Source organism: Engraulis encrasicolus, chromosome 7 (assembly GCF_034702125.1).
Source record: "Engraulis encrasicolus isolate BLACKSEA-1 chromosome 7, IST_EnEncr_1.0, whole genome shotgun sequence".
NCBI lineage: Eukaryota > Metazoa > Chordata > Actinopteri > Clupeiformes > Engraulidae > Engraulis > Engraulis encrasicolus.
Window position 1 is genome coordinate 56,562,352 of NC_085863.1, and position 15,641 is coordinate 56,577,992.

At 44.1% G+C, this 15,641-nt stretch overlaps 2 protein-coding genes across 6 annotated transcripts in view; both read left to right on the forward strand.

The window, feature by feature from the left end:
* Positions 1-3,504, forward strand: part of specc1 (sperm antigen with calponin homology and coiled-coil domains 1) — a 117,219-nt gene extending 113,715 nt beyond the window's left edge. For all 5 annotated transcript variants that reach the window (XM_063204067.1, XM_063204066.1, XM_063204068.1 and 2 more), the window contains one exon: positions 2,091-3,504. In XM_063204067.1, coding sequence (XP_063060137.1) covers positions 2,091-2,180 — 90 coding nt within the window. In that variant the 3' untranslated portion in view covers positions 2,181-3,504. The remainder of the gene's footprint in view (positions 1-2,090) is intronic.
* An 872-nt stretch (positions 3,505-4,376) lies between these two features.
* Positions 4,377-15,605, forward strand: adora2b (adenosine A2b receptor). The gene is made up of 3 exons (XM_063204071.1): positions 4,377-4,646; positions 4,892-5,356; positions 12,291-15,605. The coding sequence occupies exons 2-3, from the start codon at positions 5,028-5,030 to the stop codon at positions 13,036-13,038; spliced, it is 1,077 nt and encodes a 358-aa protein (XP_063060141.1). The 5' UTR covers positions 4,377-4,646; positions 4,892-5,027; the 3' UTR covers positions 13,039-15,605.
* The last annotated feature ends 36 nt before the right edge of the window (positions 15,606-15,641 follow it).

The window sequence follows — 15,641 nt, forward strand, 5'->3', positions numbered from 1 at the left end:
TGTGTTTTGCCATTCCTAAAAAAGTGGGGCAGAGTGGAGCAGAGATCCTATACTAATCCCAATGGAAATTAAGGAAATGCGAAATGTAGCAAGAGTAATTTGGGAACAGCATTAAAGGTTCAACTTGCTTTGGCCTTTTCCATAGGAGGAATCTATCAAAAACTGTTACTTTTGTCCGTTTAATACAGAAACATCTGTTAAACTTTATTTTAAGGTCCCTGCTACCTTATTAGATAGATAGAGATAGATAGATGGATTAAACTTTGTTTATCCCCAAGAGGAAATTCTTTTTCCGTGTTGCTCTATAGATTAAAAAGAGAAGTAAAAATAAATTAAAAAATAGATAAAAAAATAAATAAGATGATCATGCAGAAAAGTCCAGGAGTTTCTCTTTGTCCTTAATGGACAGATTATAAAGTTGTATGGCTCTTGGGACAAATGATTTCCCCAGTCTGTCTGTCCTGAATTTCAGTGACCTCAGCCTCCAGCTGAACAAACTCTTCTGTTGGATGATGGTGTTGTAGAGTGGGTGCTCCTCATTGTCCAAGATGGTTAGCATCTTGCTTAAAGATCTTTTATCTGACACTGAAGTGAAGTTCTCCAGCTTTCCTCACCAGTCTGTCAAGTCGCCCAACATCCCTCTTCCTTATGCTTCCACCCCAGCAGACCACTGCATAGAAAAGTACACCTTTTTGGGTACCACAGACTGATAGAACATAGTGAGAAGTGTGTTGCACACATTGAATGATCGTAGCTTCCTCAGAAAGTATAGCCGACTCTGCCCTTTTTTGTATACTGCATCTGTAATGGCTGACCAGTCTAGTTTGTTGTCCAGATATAACCCCAGATACTTGTACTGTATGTTCTTACAATATCCACTTCAACACCATCAATGGAGACTGGTTCCAGAGCTGGCTTGACCTCCGAAAATCCACCGCCATCTCCTTGGTCTTTGCAGTGTTGAGTTGTAGGTGTTTGATTTTACACCAATGCACAAAGCCTTCCACCAGACTCCTGTACTCCCCCTCCTGCCCATCCTTTATACAACTTACAATTGCAGTGTCGTCAGAGAACTTCTGCATGTGGCATGACTCTGTGTTGTAAAGGGTGGTTTATGCCTCGAGATCAGCGACCCTCCCCCAGCCCCCCCCATCACGCAGGTACCCTGGGGCACCTCCCCAAAATTGTGTCTCGACGCAGGGAGTGATGCAGACAGCGACGGAGTGAAGGGCGAAAATAGGTCTCTGATTGGTCCTCTCGACCAGCCTGCTCTCTCCTCGAGTCGAGAACAAGCTACTTCCTTGTTCTAACCTTCGTCGGTCTACGAACTGTGAGCTCTTCATTAAATAAGTTGCCCGTGCTTTGTCGTTTCATTTATTTACACGAACCAAAGACAACACGTGCGCTTGCAAGTTACAATGCTGAAGTTATTTGGACAGTTGAACAGTGTTTCCGAGGTCGAGGAAACATTCGAGGAAGCTTCGTCCTTGACAAATGAGCCACTCCTTTGTTCCAAACTACCACGGTGACTGCCAGTGCGATCAAACATGCACGTGATATAAAGATTTAATGTTTCATTTTCATTGTCGTCCAGTCTGTGAAGCTACAAAACAACCGACACGTCTAGGTTACTCTTTGTATTGAAGGCAGTTTGAGCGTGGAATGACATCGCGCAGACCGTGCTTCAAAACAGGGCATAAATCAAAATTAACTGCATCATGGCTGCGACAAGCTCACTCTGTGGCACTGGCAGGAAGCATAACCCGCCCTTAACTAAAGTCTGATGTGTACAAGGTGAACAGGACAGGAGAGAGCACAGTAACTTGGGGTGCTCCTGTGCTGCACATTAAAGTGTCTGAGAGGCAGTCTTTCAGTCAAACTGTGGCCACTCTGTGAGGTAGTCAGTGATCCATGATTGAAGTGGTTGAGGTGTTTGGAGCAGGATTGACGAGTCCTGACAGACTGAACAATATCAACCATTCTCCCTGAACTGTCTGAATCTTTACAAATGATTTGCACTTAGTCATGAACTGATCTCTTGATGTCTTTTCTCTGTCTGTCTATGTGTCTGTGTGTCTGTCTCTGCCCAGGACATCGATGACATGATGCACACAGACAGGCCCGACTGGCAGAGCGTCATGCACTACGTGTCTCAGATATACAAGTACTTCGAGACCTGACCCATGGCCAGAAGAGAGCAGTACGAGGTCCAAGGCACAGGAGCACTTTCTACCTGGTCAAATAAACATCCTTTACAGACATGCATGCACACACTTGCGCATGTGCACGCACAGCACAGCACACGCACACACACACACACACACACATACACAAATGCAATTGTTATTGCACACATGTAGTTTCATTTTCATCTATTGGCGTATCTAATGACAACATTTGTTATTTATATCATTTTCATCATATCCATTATTATGTAAGTCATCTCTAAGGGCAGAAGAGAGGATGGACGATGCCATACTTCACTACATAATGTCACACTGAAACTGAGTATATGCCTAAAGTCTTAAACAGTACAGTAAAGTAAAGTAGGGGCAGCTGGTCATGAGCAAGCCAAACAGCTCTTCATGCCAACACTTATGTGGTACAGTAGCATCAGTATTCTTACAGTAGCATCAGTATTTCAATACCAGAGCAATTACTGTAGCTTAACACACACATACACACAGATACAGATGGTGTTAGAAAGCACTTGGAGACAGCAGATTTCTGTCAAGGTATGCTCCCTCCTGGGAAATTAGAGTTAAATCTGTTAATATATTTTTTAAGAAGACAATATTACTTCTCTATTTTTAACATACCACAAATAAACCAACGCACAATACAAATTACCCTCCTTGGCAGAGGTGATGAAAGATCAGATATGTGACAAGTAATGCTTGGACTGTCAGAGGTGGATCAGATGCAAAGACCAAAAGCCGCACCACATATTAGTTCCACAACATTAACGGACCCGTATGACTTTAATTAAAATCCCATATACAGCCTGACGCACACAGGAAGAGGAGCTGATTCATTGTGCTGCATGCTGTAGGTGGAACTAGGAACCGATATATGGCAGGTCTTTTCCTGGGTGAAGACAGACAGCAATACCCAGCCCTGTGTCGGCCGGGCTGCTGATGGTTTGCATTCATGCAGAACTGATGAGAAGATAATGGGGCTTGTGGTTGGAGATAAGGCTCTGTAGTAAAAATCGTTATGGAAATAAAATGTAGATAAGGTATAGCAGTGAAGATCCATTTGTTGTGTAGATATATATATAGGCTATAATTTACACCGTATCATTATTTGAGGCCATCATAGGCACACATCGTATGACTCTTCTCATCCTCCGTGGCTGTATTTATAGGAACTCTCATTATTTATTAAAACATCAAAACTTTTTTGTTTTATTGGCAAAGTGTGTATATTTTCTATTTGCGAGTTTGACTTTTTACTATAAATGTGAACTATAGATGAAAACGGACATTGATAATAAAGTTTTTGTCATTTCTGACACCTGATGTTTGTGTCTCCTTTGTACGGTATGAGTTAGTACTGCATGTGTGTATGGTATCAATGTTAACATCTTGCCTTTCCTCTTCAATTGTCAGAGGGAGAGCGCAACATTGCTACAGCCACAAGTGGTGAAACAGTAATGTAGCAGTGTCACGCTCTTCCTGTGACAACTGAAGACTATAGAAGCTGCACCTGCTGACAAAGAAACCTTCAAGGTGTGCCGGCCCTCGCAATACTAAACATTTTGCCTTTCAATTTTTCCTAAACCATCAGAATTAGGTGCTCAACACCTAGGTACTAGTTACAATTACACTGCTTTGATTCATAGTATTTTTAGAACGCTCATATTCATATATGAGTCAACATTAGTCGTCATATATTCAAATCCCCAGCTACATTACAGCATACAGCTACCCTTTTCTGGAAGATTTTTTTTTTGCACAGCACAAGTGAAACTCCAGTAGTTTCAGTAACTTTCCAGCAGTTTTTATAGGAGCATCACTAGAAATTGTTGGACCCTGAAAAGAAAAATAATTTTGGGGTCACTACATGACACATGAGCCTTCAGTGGCCCCTGTGAAGCTGTTGGCCCCCTGAACATAAGCTACTACAGCCACTACGCTGGTACCAATTAATACAAGACGTTAAATTGATTCTTTATGTTGAGTTAACTCTTTTTGTTTTGTTTTTGTTTGTTTTTCTGTTTTTGTTTTTGTTTTTGTTTTTGTTTACTGTGTGGCCATCCTCAGTGGCATCTCTGATTTATAAGGTAGGCCTACGATCTGATGTTTTAATTCGTTTTTTTATGATATAGCATATATTTCCTTGTACTATCTTCCTTTCTGCATCTTTTCTCGGATAAATCAAACCCCTGGAACTAGACACTGATTTATTGATAAGGGTCTCATACTTCTTGTACAGCCAGTCATTTTATCTAGTCCATGTGTATGTGCAGGCATTGTAGCGGGGCGTGGCTAAGCGCGCGGTGACTTTTTCTCGCGGAGCTGCTTGAAAAGCTACGACTTGAGCTGGGCTTCCCTTCACGGCGGCAACATGAAACCAGAGACCGTTCCAAGTGACGCGCGCCTCAACTTGTGAACAACACTGGCGTGGAAGTTTTGTAAAGCGAGGTAAGATACTTCAATAAGTTTTAGGACAATGGCTTATTACACGGAGAGGTTCACAAACTGAGCAGCTGTCAAGTGTTGAACAGCCACGATTGCCTCGCATCTGGCAATGACGGCGGTAGTAAATCCTGCATGTTTGATGTCACCAAAATGCTTGAATAGGGTGTATTTAAAATATTTGTAATATTTATTCATTAGACACTCATGTTCTTCGAGACTGATGGTAGACTATTCTTTTTCCTTCTTAGGTGGATGTTTACTCAAAACCCATCACTGAGAACACGGTGGATTATTACAAGATTTATTTACCGCGGAACCCAATCCAGAATGCGCACTGATGCAATTTTCCAACATTCCATGCACATCTGTTAAAATTCTGCTGAGATGAATCCTAGGCCTCACATTTACATTTCTATCGAATTGATCATTGCTGTTTTGTCCATCGCCGGCAATGTTTTGGTTTGCTGGGCTGTTGCCATCAACTCTACTCTGAAGAACGCAACTAACTACTTTTTGGTGTCCTTGGCGGTGGCCGATATCTTGGTTGGTTGTCTGGCTATACCTTTCGCCATCACCATCAGCCTGAGTCTGGACGCAGACTTCTACGGATGCCTGTTCCTCGCTTGCTTTGTTTTAGTTCTCACCCAGAGTTCAATTTTTAGTCTTCTGGCAGTGGCAATTGACAGATATCTGGCGGTCAAAATTCCCCTAAGGTGAGTCACTTTTATACTGTTACAATTCCCTGTCATAATATGGCTGTGGCTTTACAATATTTTCCAATTCTTTTAAACATTGACTACCCAGATATTTCTCCCATGGGCAGCACACTGTCAAAGGGAATAAGATAATCATCATCAAGTTCAAGTTCAGGTTATTTAGGTCAAGCACATGTTTAGGCAACCTGACAAATATTAAATTCAGAATTTTTAAGAAGCCTTTAAATAAATGTAATGCCTCTCCCAGAAGAACCAACCATCTAATTGTGTTTTTTTTTCAGGACAAAATCAAATGCCTGATTTTTCAATGATTAAAAAATATCCAAATAAAACTTTGTTAAAAGCAGTTAGCTCTACTGAATACCAAAACGAAATCCTATTTCAGTCATAGTTAAAGCTCACCCGATATTCACCATGCTTTATTTTGGTGGTAGTGTCCCTGTTGTACATGGCTTGGTTGCTGTACAAATGAGAAATCTTACCTTTGACAGAAAAGTGGACAGAGTGACAAGTGGTAGGCTACATAGCAAAGGGGACAAAATATTCCAAAACTCACAAAGGGGCTCATTGCTTTTCCAACTCCAATATGGATGTCAAAGCATGTGTTATCTTGATGACCAGCCTGTGCGGCCAGAGTTGTGAATGCTGGAGACATTGTGACGTTTTGTCTAATTTGTGCCAAGACTGTGCAGAGGGGCAGTTCAATAATGACCCTCTGTTCTGCAGCAGCATGTAGGCAGACATAGTTAGAATGCCCAGTGATGATGATTGCCATTGGCCATGTCCATGTTGCTGCCACCACTGGATGAAATTAGGAAGAAAGGGAATTACAATGTTATAAAGACATCATGTGAACCGAAAAGATCATGTTTTTCCTGAATATTTTTTTGGTTTTGTTGTTGGAATGTCTATCTCGCAACAGCAGCAGCAGCAGCAGCAACACGGACATGTACAAGGCACCAAGCCAAGTGTCAAATGTCTGAACACTTGTCAACGAAGGCTCCACCGTGTGATATTTTAAAAACAAAAACATGAAAAAGAACGAAAAGCAAACTATTATTCATGGAAAGGTTTCTATATTTAGTCCTGGTTTTATTGGCCACATATATGCTAATAGAAGCCAGATGATATTCTCCAGCTGACCTCTATAGCCCTCGGGGCAAGGCAGTGTTGTCATAATATTGGCTGAATGAAATATGCAGATAGAATATCTCTCTATCGGCTCTGAAAACATTACACCTCACATGTGAAATAAATGCCAGACCCGCTTAGGCTGTCCCTCACATTTCTTTCTCTCTCTCTCTCTCTCTCTCTCTCTCTCTCTCTCTCTCTCTCTCTCTCTCTCTCTCTCTCTCTCTCTCTCTCTCTGCCACATCTATGAAGAAACAGAGGGAATGGTATTCTGTGTGTGTGTGTGGGCCTGTGTGTGTGCCTGAGAACGAAGAATGAAGAGGAGGGGGGGGGGGTCAAAGGAGCTGGGTCGGTCGGTCGGTCTTGTCTCTCTCAGATCCTGGTGTTTTCTCAGCTGTTCAGAGTGGAAGTGAAAGGGTAGACTGTGCAGGACACAGCCAGATTCAGTTCAGCAGGGCGCTCCGATCCGATCCGCTATGGCCAAAAAGCTCCACAGCCTCCCCTCAGCATCACCCACCCACCAGCTTCCTCCCAGTGCAGCGCAGCGCAGCCCTGCACTTGCCTGGGCTCCACCTTAAACCTGTTAGCTCAGGGCTTCCCAAACTTTACCATGACAAGGCCCCCCATACACTGGTCGATCCCAGCCATGGCCGCCCTGACATGGGTCGTGCCACACCTGTGCACACTGTGTGCCCCCTTTCACAACTATAGTCTAATTCACAACTATGCCGTAATAATAACAATAAAAGTAGTGCTTTTAAGCAATAGTATAGATTAAAAGAATGCTTTTCTCAACTAATGGGAATACAGTTTAGCTTGAAAGGCACACAGGTGGCTGGAAGCTCAAGCAGTCTTCAGTCTGTTCATTTAGGTTTGTTGGGTGCTCTTGGATATCGGGGATCAGTTCATGTAGAGAGAAGATTTCTTCCAGGCACTCCAAAATAAGGTGTCCAAACGGGAAGTTACATTAAAAAGCCTTTAATGGTACTGGGCTGGGGTTACATTAAAAAGCCAAAAGTAGTTTAGCTTATTTTTGTTTTATTTTGCTTTACATTTTTTTCAGTTATTTATTTTGCTTTGATATACCTTTCCTGTCAATATGGCATGGCCCCCCCTAGCACTCTGTCACGGCCCCCCCGTGGGTCCCCGGCGCCCACTTTGAAAACCGCTACGTTAGCTCACATGGCTCAGATTCCGGAGTCTACCTCATGTTCAAAGACAGCCCTTTCCAAGCTTATAGTATCCACCGTGAAATTACCTTGAGCCTCGCGAGCGAGCGGATTTTTGCCAAGCACAGTTGTCGTGCCAACTTAACCTCTCCACTCTCCTCCTCTCAGCATCCTGTGCCTCTCCACCCTCCTCACCCTTCCGCCAAATCACACACACACACACACACACACACACACACACCCTTCAGCTCTCACACAGTCTTAGCATCTAAACCACTACACTCCAAACACAAGGATTTTCTTGTATTGCGCAAGAGCACTTGGACTTACACCGCAATGCACTCATCCATTCATTCCAAATTCAAAAGGCTCAACAAGGGGAGGAGGAGGTGGAGGAGGAGAAAGAGGAGGTGGCTCTCCTTTGGAAATTGTTCTGCTTCAAGCAAGCTCCCCTGTTTAAAACACAGCAGACACAGCACAGATCCCCAAGCATGTCCACCCTTCCTGTCACCATAACTGCATAAATTAGGTATCTTTTAACACCACACTCTTCCTTGGGTGGAGCATCTCAAATGAAAAGTGATCAAGAAAAAGACAGATTGTTTTATTCATATTCTTCTGTAACTTCTTTCTATTCATTTTTCGTGTCAGCAGAAGGCTAACAAACATGGGTGTAATTTTAGGTGTGGATGATGGGGACATGCCCACATGACTTTTGAGATAAACCTGGCTTGTTCCCACCACTTTATTACAAACATGATGCAAGAATAGCATACTCGGACAAATTGCTATATTAATGTCCCCAACTCTTTTCAAGCCAAACCTACACCTTTGCTAACACGCATTTGTACTCCTGCTGGCTGACATGCTGCATGTCATGTGTGTCAGCACAGGAAGAGCAGCAAAGCAGGGCAAGGTCACCGCTGGTCACTGGTTGGTATGCCTGCTGCGCTCTTCACTCCCTTTGCCTTTGGCTGGCCAGCTTTGCTGTATATCGGAAGAGGAGTGGAGTGATTCATGACAGGAGCGCTTTAAATTTAATATGTGGGCCCCAGCAGACAGGCACTGGAGGCACATTATAACGTTACATTGATTTGGTTGGCCCGTTTGTGGTGGTCGACGTCTTCGTCCCTCACTGTCTGGATGTGTGTGTGTGTCTGTGTGTTTTTGCAGCAGCAGGTGGATGCCCTGAGAAAGGGCATCTATGGTTGTAAAGAAGGGAGGGGTCAGACTGTAAACATGTCCTGTATGCACTGTAGACTGTATGTCTGTTTGCAATACATGTATTTATGTGTATGGGTCAGACAGAGTCGTTTTTGCTCTTCATCTTCGAGGCATGTCTGTGGAGGGTCACAGTCCTTCCTGGCGACTGTGTGTGTGTGTGTGTGTGTGTGTGTGTGTGTGTGTGTGTGTGTGTGTGTGTGTGTGTGTGTGTGTGTGTGTGTGTGTGTGTTCTATTCCAGCGTGTTATTTAAATGGGAAATCCCTGCTGGGCAGGACGGAAGCGCCAGAGCGGCCGGGTGAGCAGAGGGTTTACATGGGGGAGAGAAGAGGGAGCAGAGAGGGAGGATGGTGTGGTGGGGTGTGGAGGGAGGGAGGATGGGGGAGCATGGTGTGATGGGGGGCGTGGAGCGGAGTGTGGAGTGCAGAGGAAGACAGGGTGGTGTGGGGTCCAGGGAGGATGGTGATCAGGGCTCTAAATTAACTTTTTCCATCACCTGCAAAAATGGCTAGTAGATGTTAATCATACTAACAAACACACACTCACTAATGGATGAAAGTGGCTAGTGAGTTGGTCTTTTCTGCCAGCCAAACTGAAACTTCACCAGCATTTCGCAGATTGGTTGCCGTTAATTTAGAACCCTGGTGGTGATGTTAGAGGGGAATGGTGTGGAGGATGGAGGAGTGTGGTGTGGGGTGATGGAGAATGGAGCAAGTAACTTTGTGGAGTGTGGCTGGAGAGGAAGGGTGGAATGGGGTTGTGGAGGGGGGGTGGTGTGGAGAGAGGGGGTGGTGTTGGGGTGGTGTCGATAGTGATGTGTAGAGAGAGGGGTGTTTGGGTTGCAGAGGGGAGGGTTTGGCGGGGGGGCGGTGGTGATGGGGTAATGGAGTGAAATCCGAGGGGAAGTGAGGGATGCCAGTGGCCTGTCGTCATGCCAGAACTAATCCTCTCACTCCTCCATTCATGTGCCCAGTGAGCCAGTGAGGGGAGGCGACGTACGTGTGTGTGTGTGTGTGTGTGTGTGTGCGTGTGTGTGTGTGTGCGTGTGTGTGTGTGTGCGTGTGGTACTGGGTAATGTGATGGTGATTTGATGAAGACAGGGAGGACAAGGAAAACACTGACCTTGCGTGCCCTGCATATATGTATATACTGGCTACAATACAATACAGCCGTGATGCTCAGTGTCGGAACGAGGAGACAAGAGGGCGAGCTACGGAAGCCAACTGGGGCCCTGAAAGTGACCAGACCACACTGAGTCATAATGCGTCACAATGTTGATGTGATCCATGATAATGCTTGTTGTTGCTGCTGCACGGGTTATGTAAGTTTACATTAAGCATTAGTGTCAAAACGCAGATATTCCCCCACTGTCTACGTTTAGTTAATGGGTTTACATTTTTGTCTGTGAAAGTACAGATTTGCTAGGTTAATTACCTTGAAAATGAAATGCTGACTTGTTATAGCCTTATTATTGCCATTTTTATTGGCCTAATCTGGTAATAGCTGTATTCACGGCAATCAAGTGGTGTCACACGCTCTGTGCTTTGTCCAGTTGCTAAGCAGCAAGAAAACAACCTGGCCCACACAACCTGCCAGCTTGCCAGAGGTGTGTGTGTATGTGTGTGCGTGCATGTTTACAGCCTTAATTATGGTTGTCAGGTATGTACAACCCTCATTTTGTGGGCAGAGGGGTGTGTGTGTGTATGTGTGTGTGTGTGTGAGAGAGAGAGAGAGAGCGTGTCCGTGTGTGATTGTAGAGTGTGTGTGTGTGTGTGTGTGCGTGTTTGTGTGTGTGGGTGTGTGTGTTGAGGAAGTGAGGTGTGTGGCAGGGGGGGTGTGTGTGTATGTGTGTGGTTGGCAGACAGTGGCAGAAAACTAGGGTGGGAGTTGAAGAGGAGGATGAAGAGGTGCTCAGCTGCTGTCTGGAAAGGGAGACTCATGGATCTCTCAAATGCGAGGAGAAAAGGACAAGGTGGCAGGCATGCCTAATCAATCACTGTCGTGTTGCATCACTGAGAAGTCTTTCTTGGAAGGCTTGATGTGTTCTGAGAGAGAGGGAGAGAGAGACAGAGCTGGAGAGCTGTCAAGGGGGTGTTAGGGGTGACAAAGGCTTCGAGAGCCAGAATTTGATTCAGTGGTCCATGTGTTTGAGTAACTGAATTCCCGAACAGTCATGGTGATTAAAACAAAACATCCTACAGTCATGGTGACTTTGTCTTTAACATTGTTAGAACAACAAAGGTTGCTCCCTAAATTAGTAACAAAATGTTTTTTAAAAAATCCCAGACTCTTAGAAGCTTTCCCGCAAATAGCACTAAGATATTTTGTTTTGTCTGATGGCTAAAGGTTGTTTGTGTTTGCATTATTGTTCATCCAGACAAACACAATATCCGGCGCCTACGTAACATCCTGGATAAATCTGCTCCTTGCACCACACGAGAAGATCGAGACTAGAGAGCACAATACTGTTTGTACTTTAGTGTCTACTGGACTAGTCCTCACCAGGGACAGTTCCTGGAGAATCTTTGCTCACACCACTCAAACATTATGTGTTTTGAAATATATTACGAAATACTAATGTCGGCATGTCTGATATCGTGTTCATTTCATTGAACCTCTGGGCAAATAAAACACTTCCTGATTCTACATCACAAATAGCCAGAGAAGTGTGTCAGAAGTAGTAAAGTCTGCCCTAGTTAGAGGCGTAAAGAAGTCTGAAAGCGGCTCAGAGCCGAGAAATGCCATTATTATGATATCAGCTTTTTTTTAAAAATAGATTCATGTGCAGCACAAGTAAGGTCATTGATTCCTCAGTTATTTGTCAAGTAGGCTGTGTTTCTCGTTTACTTTTTTAAATTATTATTTTTTTAAAGTCTGTTTTATGTTGCACAAAAAGAGTTATATTAAATGGCACATATGTGGGTCTACTGACTCGACCTGAGACAGAACAGAGGCTTCACGAAATTCTTTCTGATTATTGTCATGGGAAGTGTGCCTGCCTTTTCTGCAGGAACTGACCCTGTTTCTGATCACGGTTAGGAAACATTTTCCTGGCATAATAATTATATGCAAACATGCACGTTGTCTAGGCATCATCGTGCATAAACCTGCCAGCAGCATATCAATCCAACAAATTATACGCCTTTTTGTAGGTGACATTCTAAAAAATTTTATATACGAGTATAATTTATGCATAGTGATGTGTGTACTTTTGAACATCTGCTTTAAATCTCATTGTATTGGGTATAATAACAATAAAGGCTTTCTCTTCTCTTCTCTATTTTATCCTAATCTGTTATATTTTTGTCTGTTCTATTGTATGCTATCATGCACTCTTCTCTTTTATTGTATTCTATTTTATTCTATTCTATTTGCCAAAATGCTGAATTGTGTTTTTACCCTGCTGTAGATACAAGGAGCTGATGACAGGGAAGAGGGCACGGGAGATCATAGCCGTCTTGTGGATCCTGTCCTTCATCATCGGCCTGGTGCCCTTCCTTGGCTGGAACAAGTGGGAGGATGCCTGCTGCCCCAAGAGCAGCAATGAGACCCTGTCTGAAGAGTCGGAGGACCCCAACAACCCCAGCAACCCTGACCCCAACTGCAGTATGCTGCATAGCTGCCAGCTCAAGTGTCTGTTCGAGGGCGTGGTGGACATGGGCTACATGGTCTACTTCAACTTCTTCGGCTGCGTGCTGCCTCCGCTGCTCATCATGCTGGGCATCTACATCAAAATCTTCACGGTGGCGCGGCACCAGATGCGGCAGATCGAGCTCAAGTGCAGCGTGGGCAACGGCGAGAGCCACCACCATGGCCTGCTGCAGCGGGAGATCCGTGCAGCCAAGTCGCTGTCCATCATCGTGGGGCTGTTCGCCCTGTGTTGGCTGCCGGTGCACATCCTCAACTGCCTCACACTCTTCTACGAGGGCCTGGAGAAGCCAGACGAGGTCATGTACGTGGCCATCCTGCTGTCGCACACCAACTCGGCCGTCAACCCCATCATATACGCCTACCGCATACAGGACTTCCGCGTGACCTTCCGGAAGATTCTCTCCAGACACTTCCTGTGCCGCAAGGACGAGCTGTACCTGGGGTCCAACGGCAGCAAGCGGCACAGGGACCAGATCAACCAGATGACCATCGACCCATTGCTATAGCGCAGCTAGGTTTTCAAAGTGTGGCGTGGTGCAGGGACCACCGGTGGTCCGTGGGAGAGCTCAAGTTGTCCATGAGGGGGATTTCTGCCAGTGTAGTCAGTCTTTGCAAGACAAGCCCAGTGGGTGTATTTGTAGAATTATTAAAAGGTTAAACCTGAGAAACACTGCTAAAGTGGGACAGGGACAGGGATGACGAAGGGGGGCAGACAAACTTTGACCACTCTTTAAACATTTTAAATGTGTTCAGTGTTTTTTTCTATATTCTATGTGACGTGCATAAAGGAATGTTTACAGAATAGGATGGAGTGTGCGCTATCAAACTACACGTTGTCGAGATGCCTTTTGATGTGAATTGTTATTTATGAAGTGAGCACACAACAACTGGACTGATTTCCTGAAAGTGGGTGCTTATGTTTTGTTTTGTTTGTTTGTTTATGTTTTGTGGACCATTTTCCAGTTGACAGTAACTTTCAGGAGCACCATCATTTCATTTTACCTCTTCATCTTCATAAAACCATGTAGCTTACCATACAAAAGATCGGACCCATCCCAAAGTGCAGTACAAACTTGGACAAAAAGGTGTAATCCTTTACCTAAGCCTCGACGCGGATACATTTGTAGTCACAAGAGAATTAGCACCAGGCAGCTGAGCATTTTTGCAGTGTAAAGGGAAAATATGAGACCAATGACAGACAAAAAAAATCACAGGAAACACCTCCTATGGAACTGTGTAAGCAGGAAATACCTGTCTTTTTGTCAGTAAAACCTGAGGTGAAATCCTGAAGTGAAAGCATTTAAAACATATAGAGGTATTTATTAGTTCTGTGGCGTACCGCAGATGTGAGAATAAATGGAGGGTGACGAAAGAGCTCCTGACAGGGCAGGACTTGTAATATAGAAACATGGCCAGTTTTATGTGTATTTGACATTCACTGACATTTGTGTACTGTGCACATGTTAATCTTTATTTGGGATTCAAGTTGGAAAGCTCAGGAATCATCAACAGAGAGTGCACACCGCTTGCAGCCCTGTTTGGAATGTAGGGATTTTAGAACTCAGATTTCAATTAACACACAAAGGCCCAGCTGCAACTAACTTTTCTCCAAGCAGTTGAAGTCCCCAAACTTGATCCCCCCCCAAGAGAGAAATCTACACCCTTGCACATGGCGCAAGCAGTCCCCAGCTGTGGTTGTAACCAGAGCCGCTGACAGCTTTGGCCGGGCCCGGGACAGAGTAATCTAAAAGTCCCCAAACCCAGTGTACAATGTAATAAGGACCCAATTCTGGGCCCCCTGTCTCCCTGGCTCTGGGAAAACTGACCCCTTTGTGGCCTCCTGTCGGCTTCCCTGGCTGTGGCTCTGGGCTCCCGTCAGCCCCACTGTTAGATAACCGCACCAAGGGCTGCATTTGTCATTGACTGAGAGCACTCATCCGACATCAGGAAAAATACCCAGACAAGCCCCACAGCATGTAACAGAGATGTGGAGGGGCATTCAGATAGGAACTAAACGAGAAAGGCTGCTTTTACAAACACAATACAGTACATACACAGTATTTGAAGAAGAGATAGAACCATGAAACTATAAACGATGAATACATGAAAGCTGCTTGCTGCACAGCAGCAGGATCCCAATGCGCTACAAAGTCTGGACACATTTCAGAATGTACAAGCGTGGTTATCTGTTTGTTTGTAAACATGTGTGTTTGGGATTGAGAAAGGACCAATAAGTATTTGCTTGATATACAGTACATAAGTACTAGTCAAGCGCTGTACAAACACTACCATGGGAATCCCAGAGCTTCTAATATTTCCTGAAATCGTTAGGTTAGAACCAATTTTATTTGATTTTATTTAACTGTGAGTCTGGTGCTGCACTGTACTGTACTGTAATGTGTACTTCGGGTGAGCTTTCAAATGCACTGACGTGTGATAAGATGTGTTCGATTACAATACAATTTTAAAAATATGAAAAGTGGCCCAATTTACCTGAATTCACCATATATATATTTAGCTGGTGCCTGATAGTACCATCTGGTGTCTGATAGTACCATCCCAGCGTTGCGATATTATTAGTGCATTGTCTGGCCACCCCTTGGCAAGGAAGAGAACAGAAATGGAGATTGATGTGCGAAGCCAAAGCCCCCTGGGCAGCCCTCTAAAGCCCTCCGAGGAGGCAGTATAAGTGCTTGAAATTGTTTTGTTCGATACTTAAAAGGGCTAAACTACAGGAATGACTCTGCGTATGGCCATTCCTCTGGAGACCAATCTGTATTTATTTTTTTACGCTGCTGTCCTTTAATCTTTTTGTTTGTTTGCACCACTGTGCATTCCGGTAGGTCTACTTCGGTAGTCATAGACGACAAGGTATGAGTCTATGTAGATTTTACTATCCTGCCACTGATCTTTTTTTTCATTAAATATTGTTTTGCTTCAGTAAGGTCACTATTCAGCACACACAGTGGTTCACAATGTTATGGTGTTTTTTGATGCTTGAAGACCATTTTGACATTCTTACTACACATGTAAACCAGTATTGTTATTTAACATAAATAAAAATGTATGTATTGTGAGTTATTTTGTTAATAAAATGTATGTTTATATA

Coding starts and splice junctions, on each gene's coding strand:
- adora2b (XM_063204071.1), top strand. CDS start 5,028: ATGAATCCTAGGCCTCACATTTACATTTCTATCGAATTGATCATTGCT. Junction 5,357..12,290: donor GCGGTCAAAATTCCCCTAAG/GTGAGTCACTTT, acceptor ACCCTGCTGTAG/ATACAAGGAGCTGATGACAG.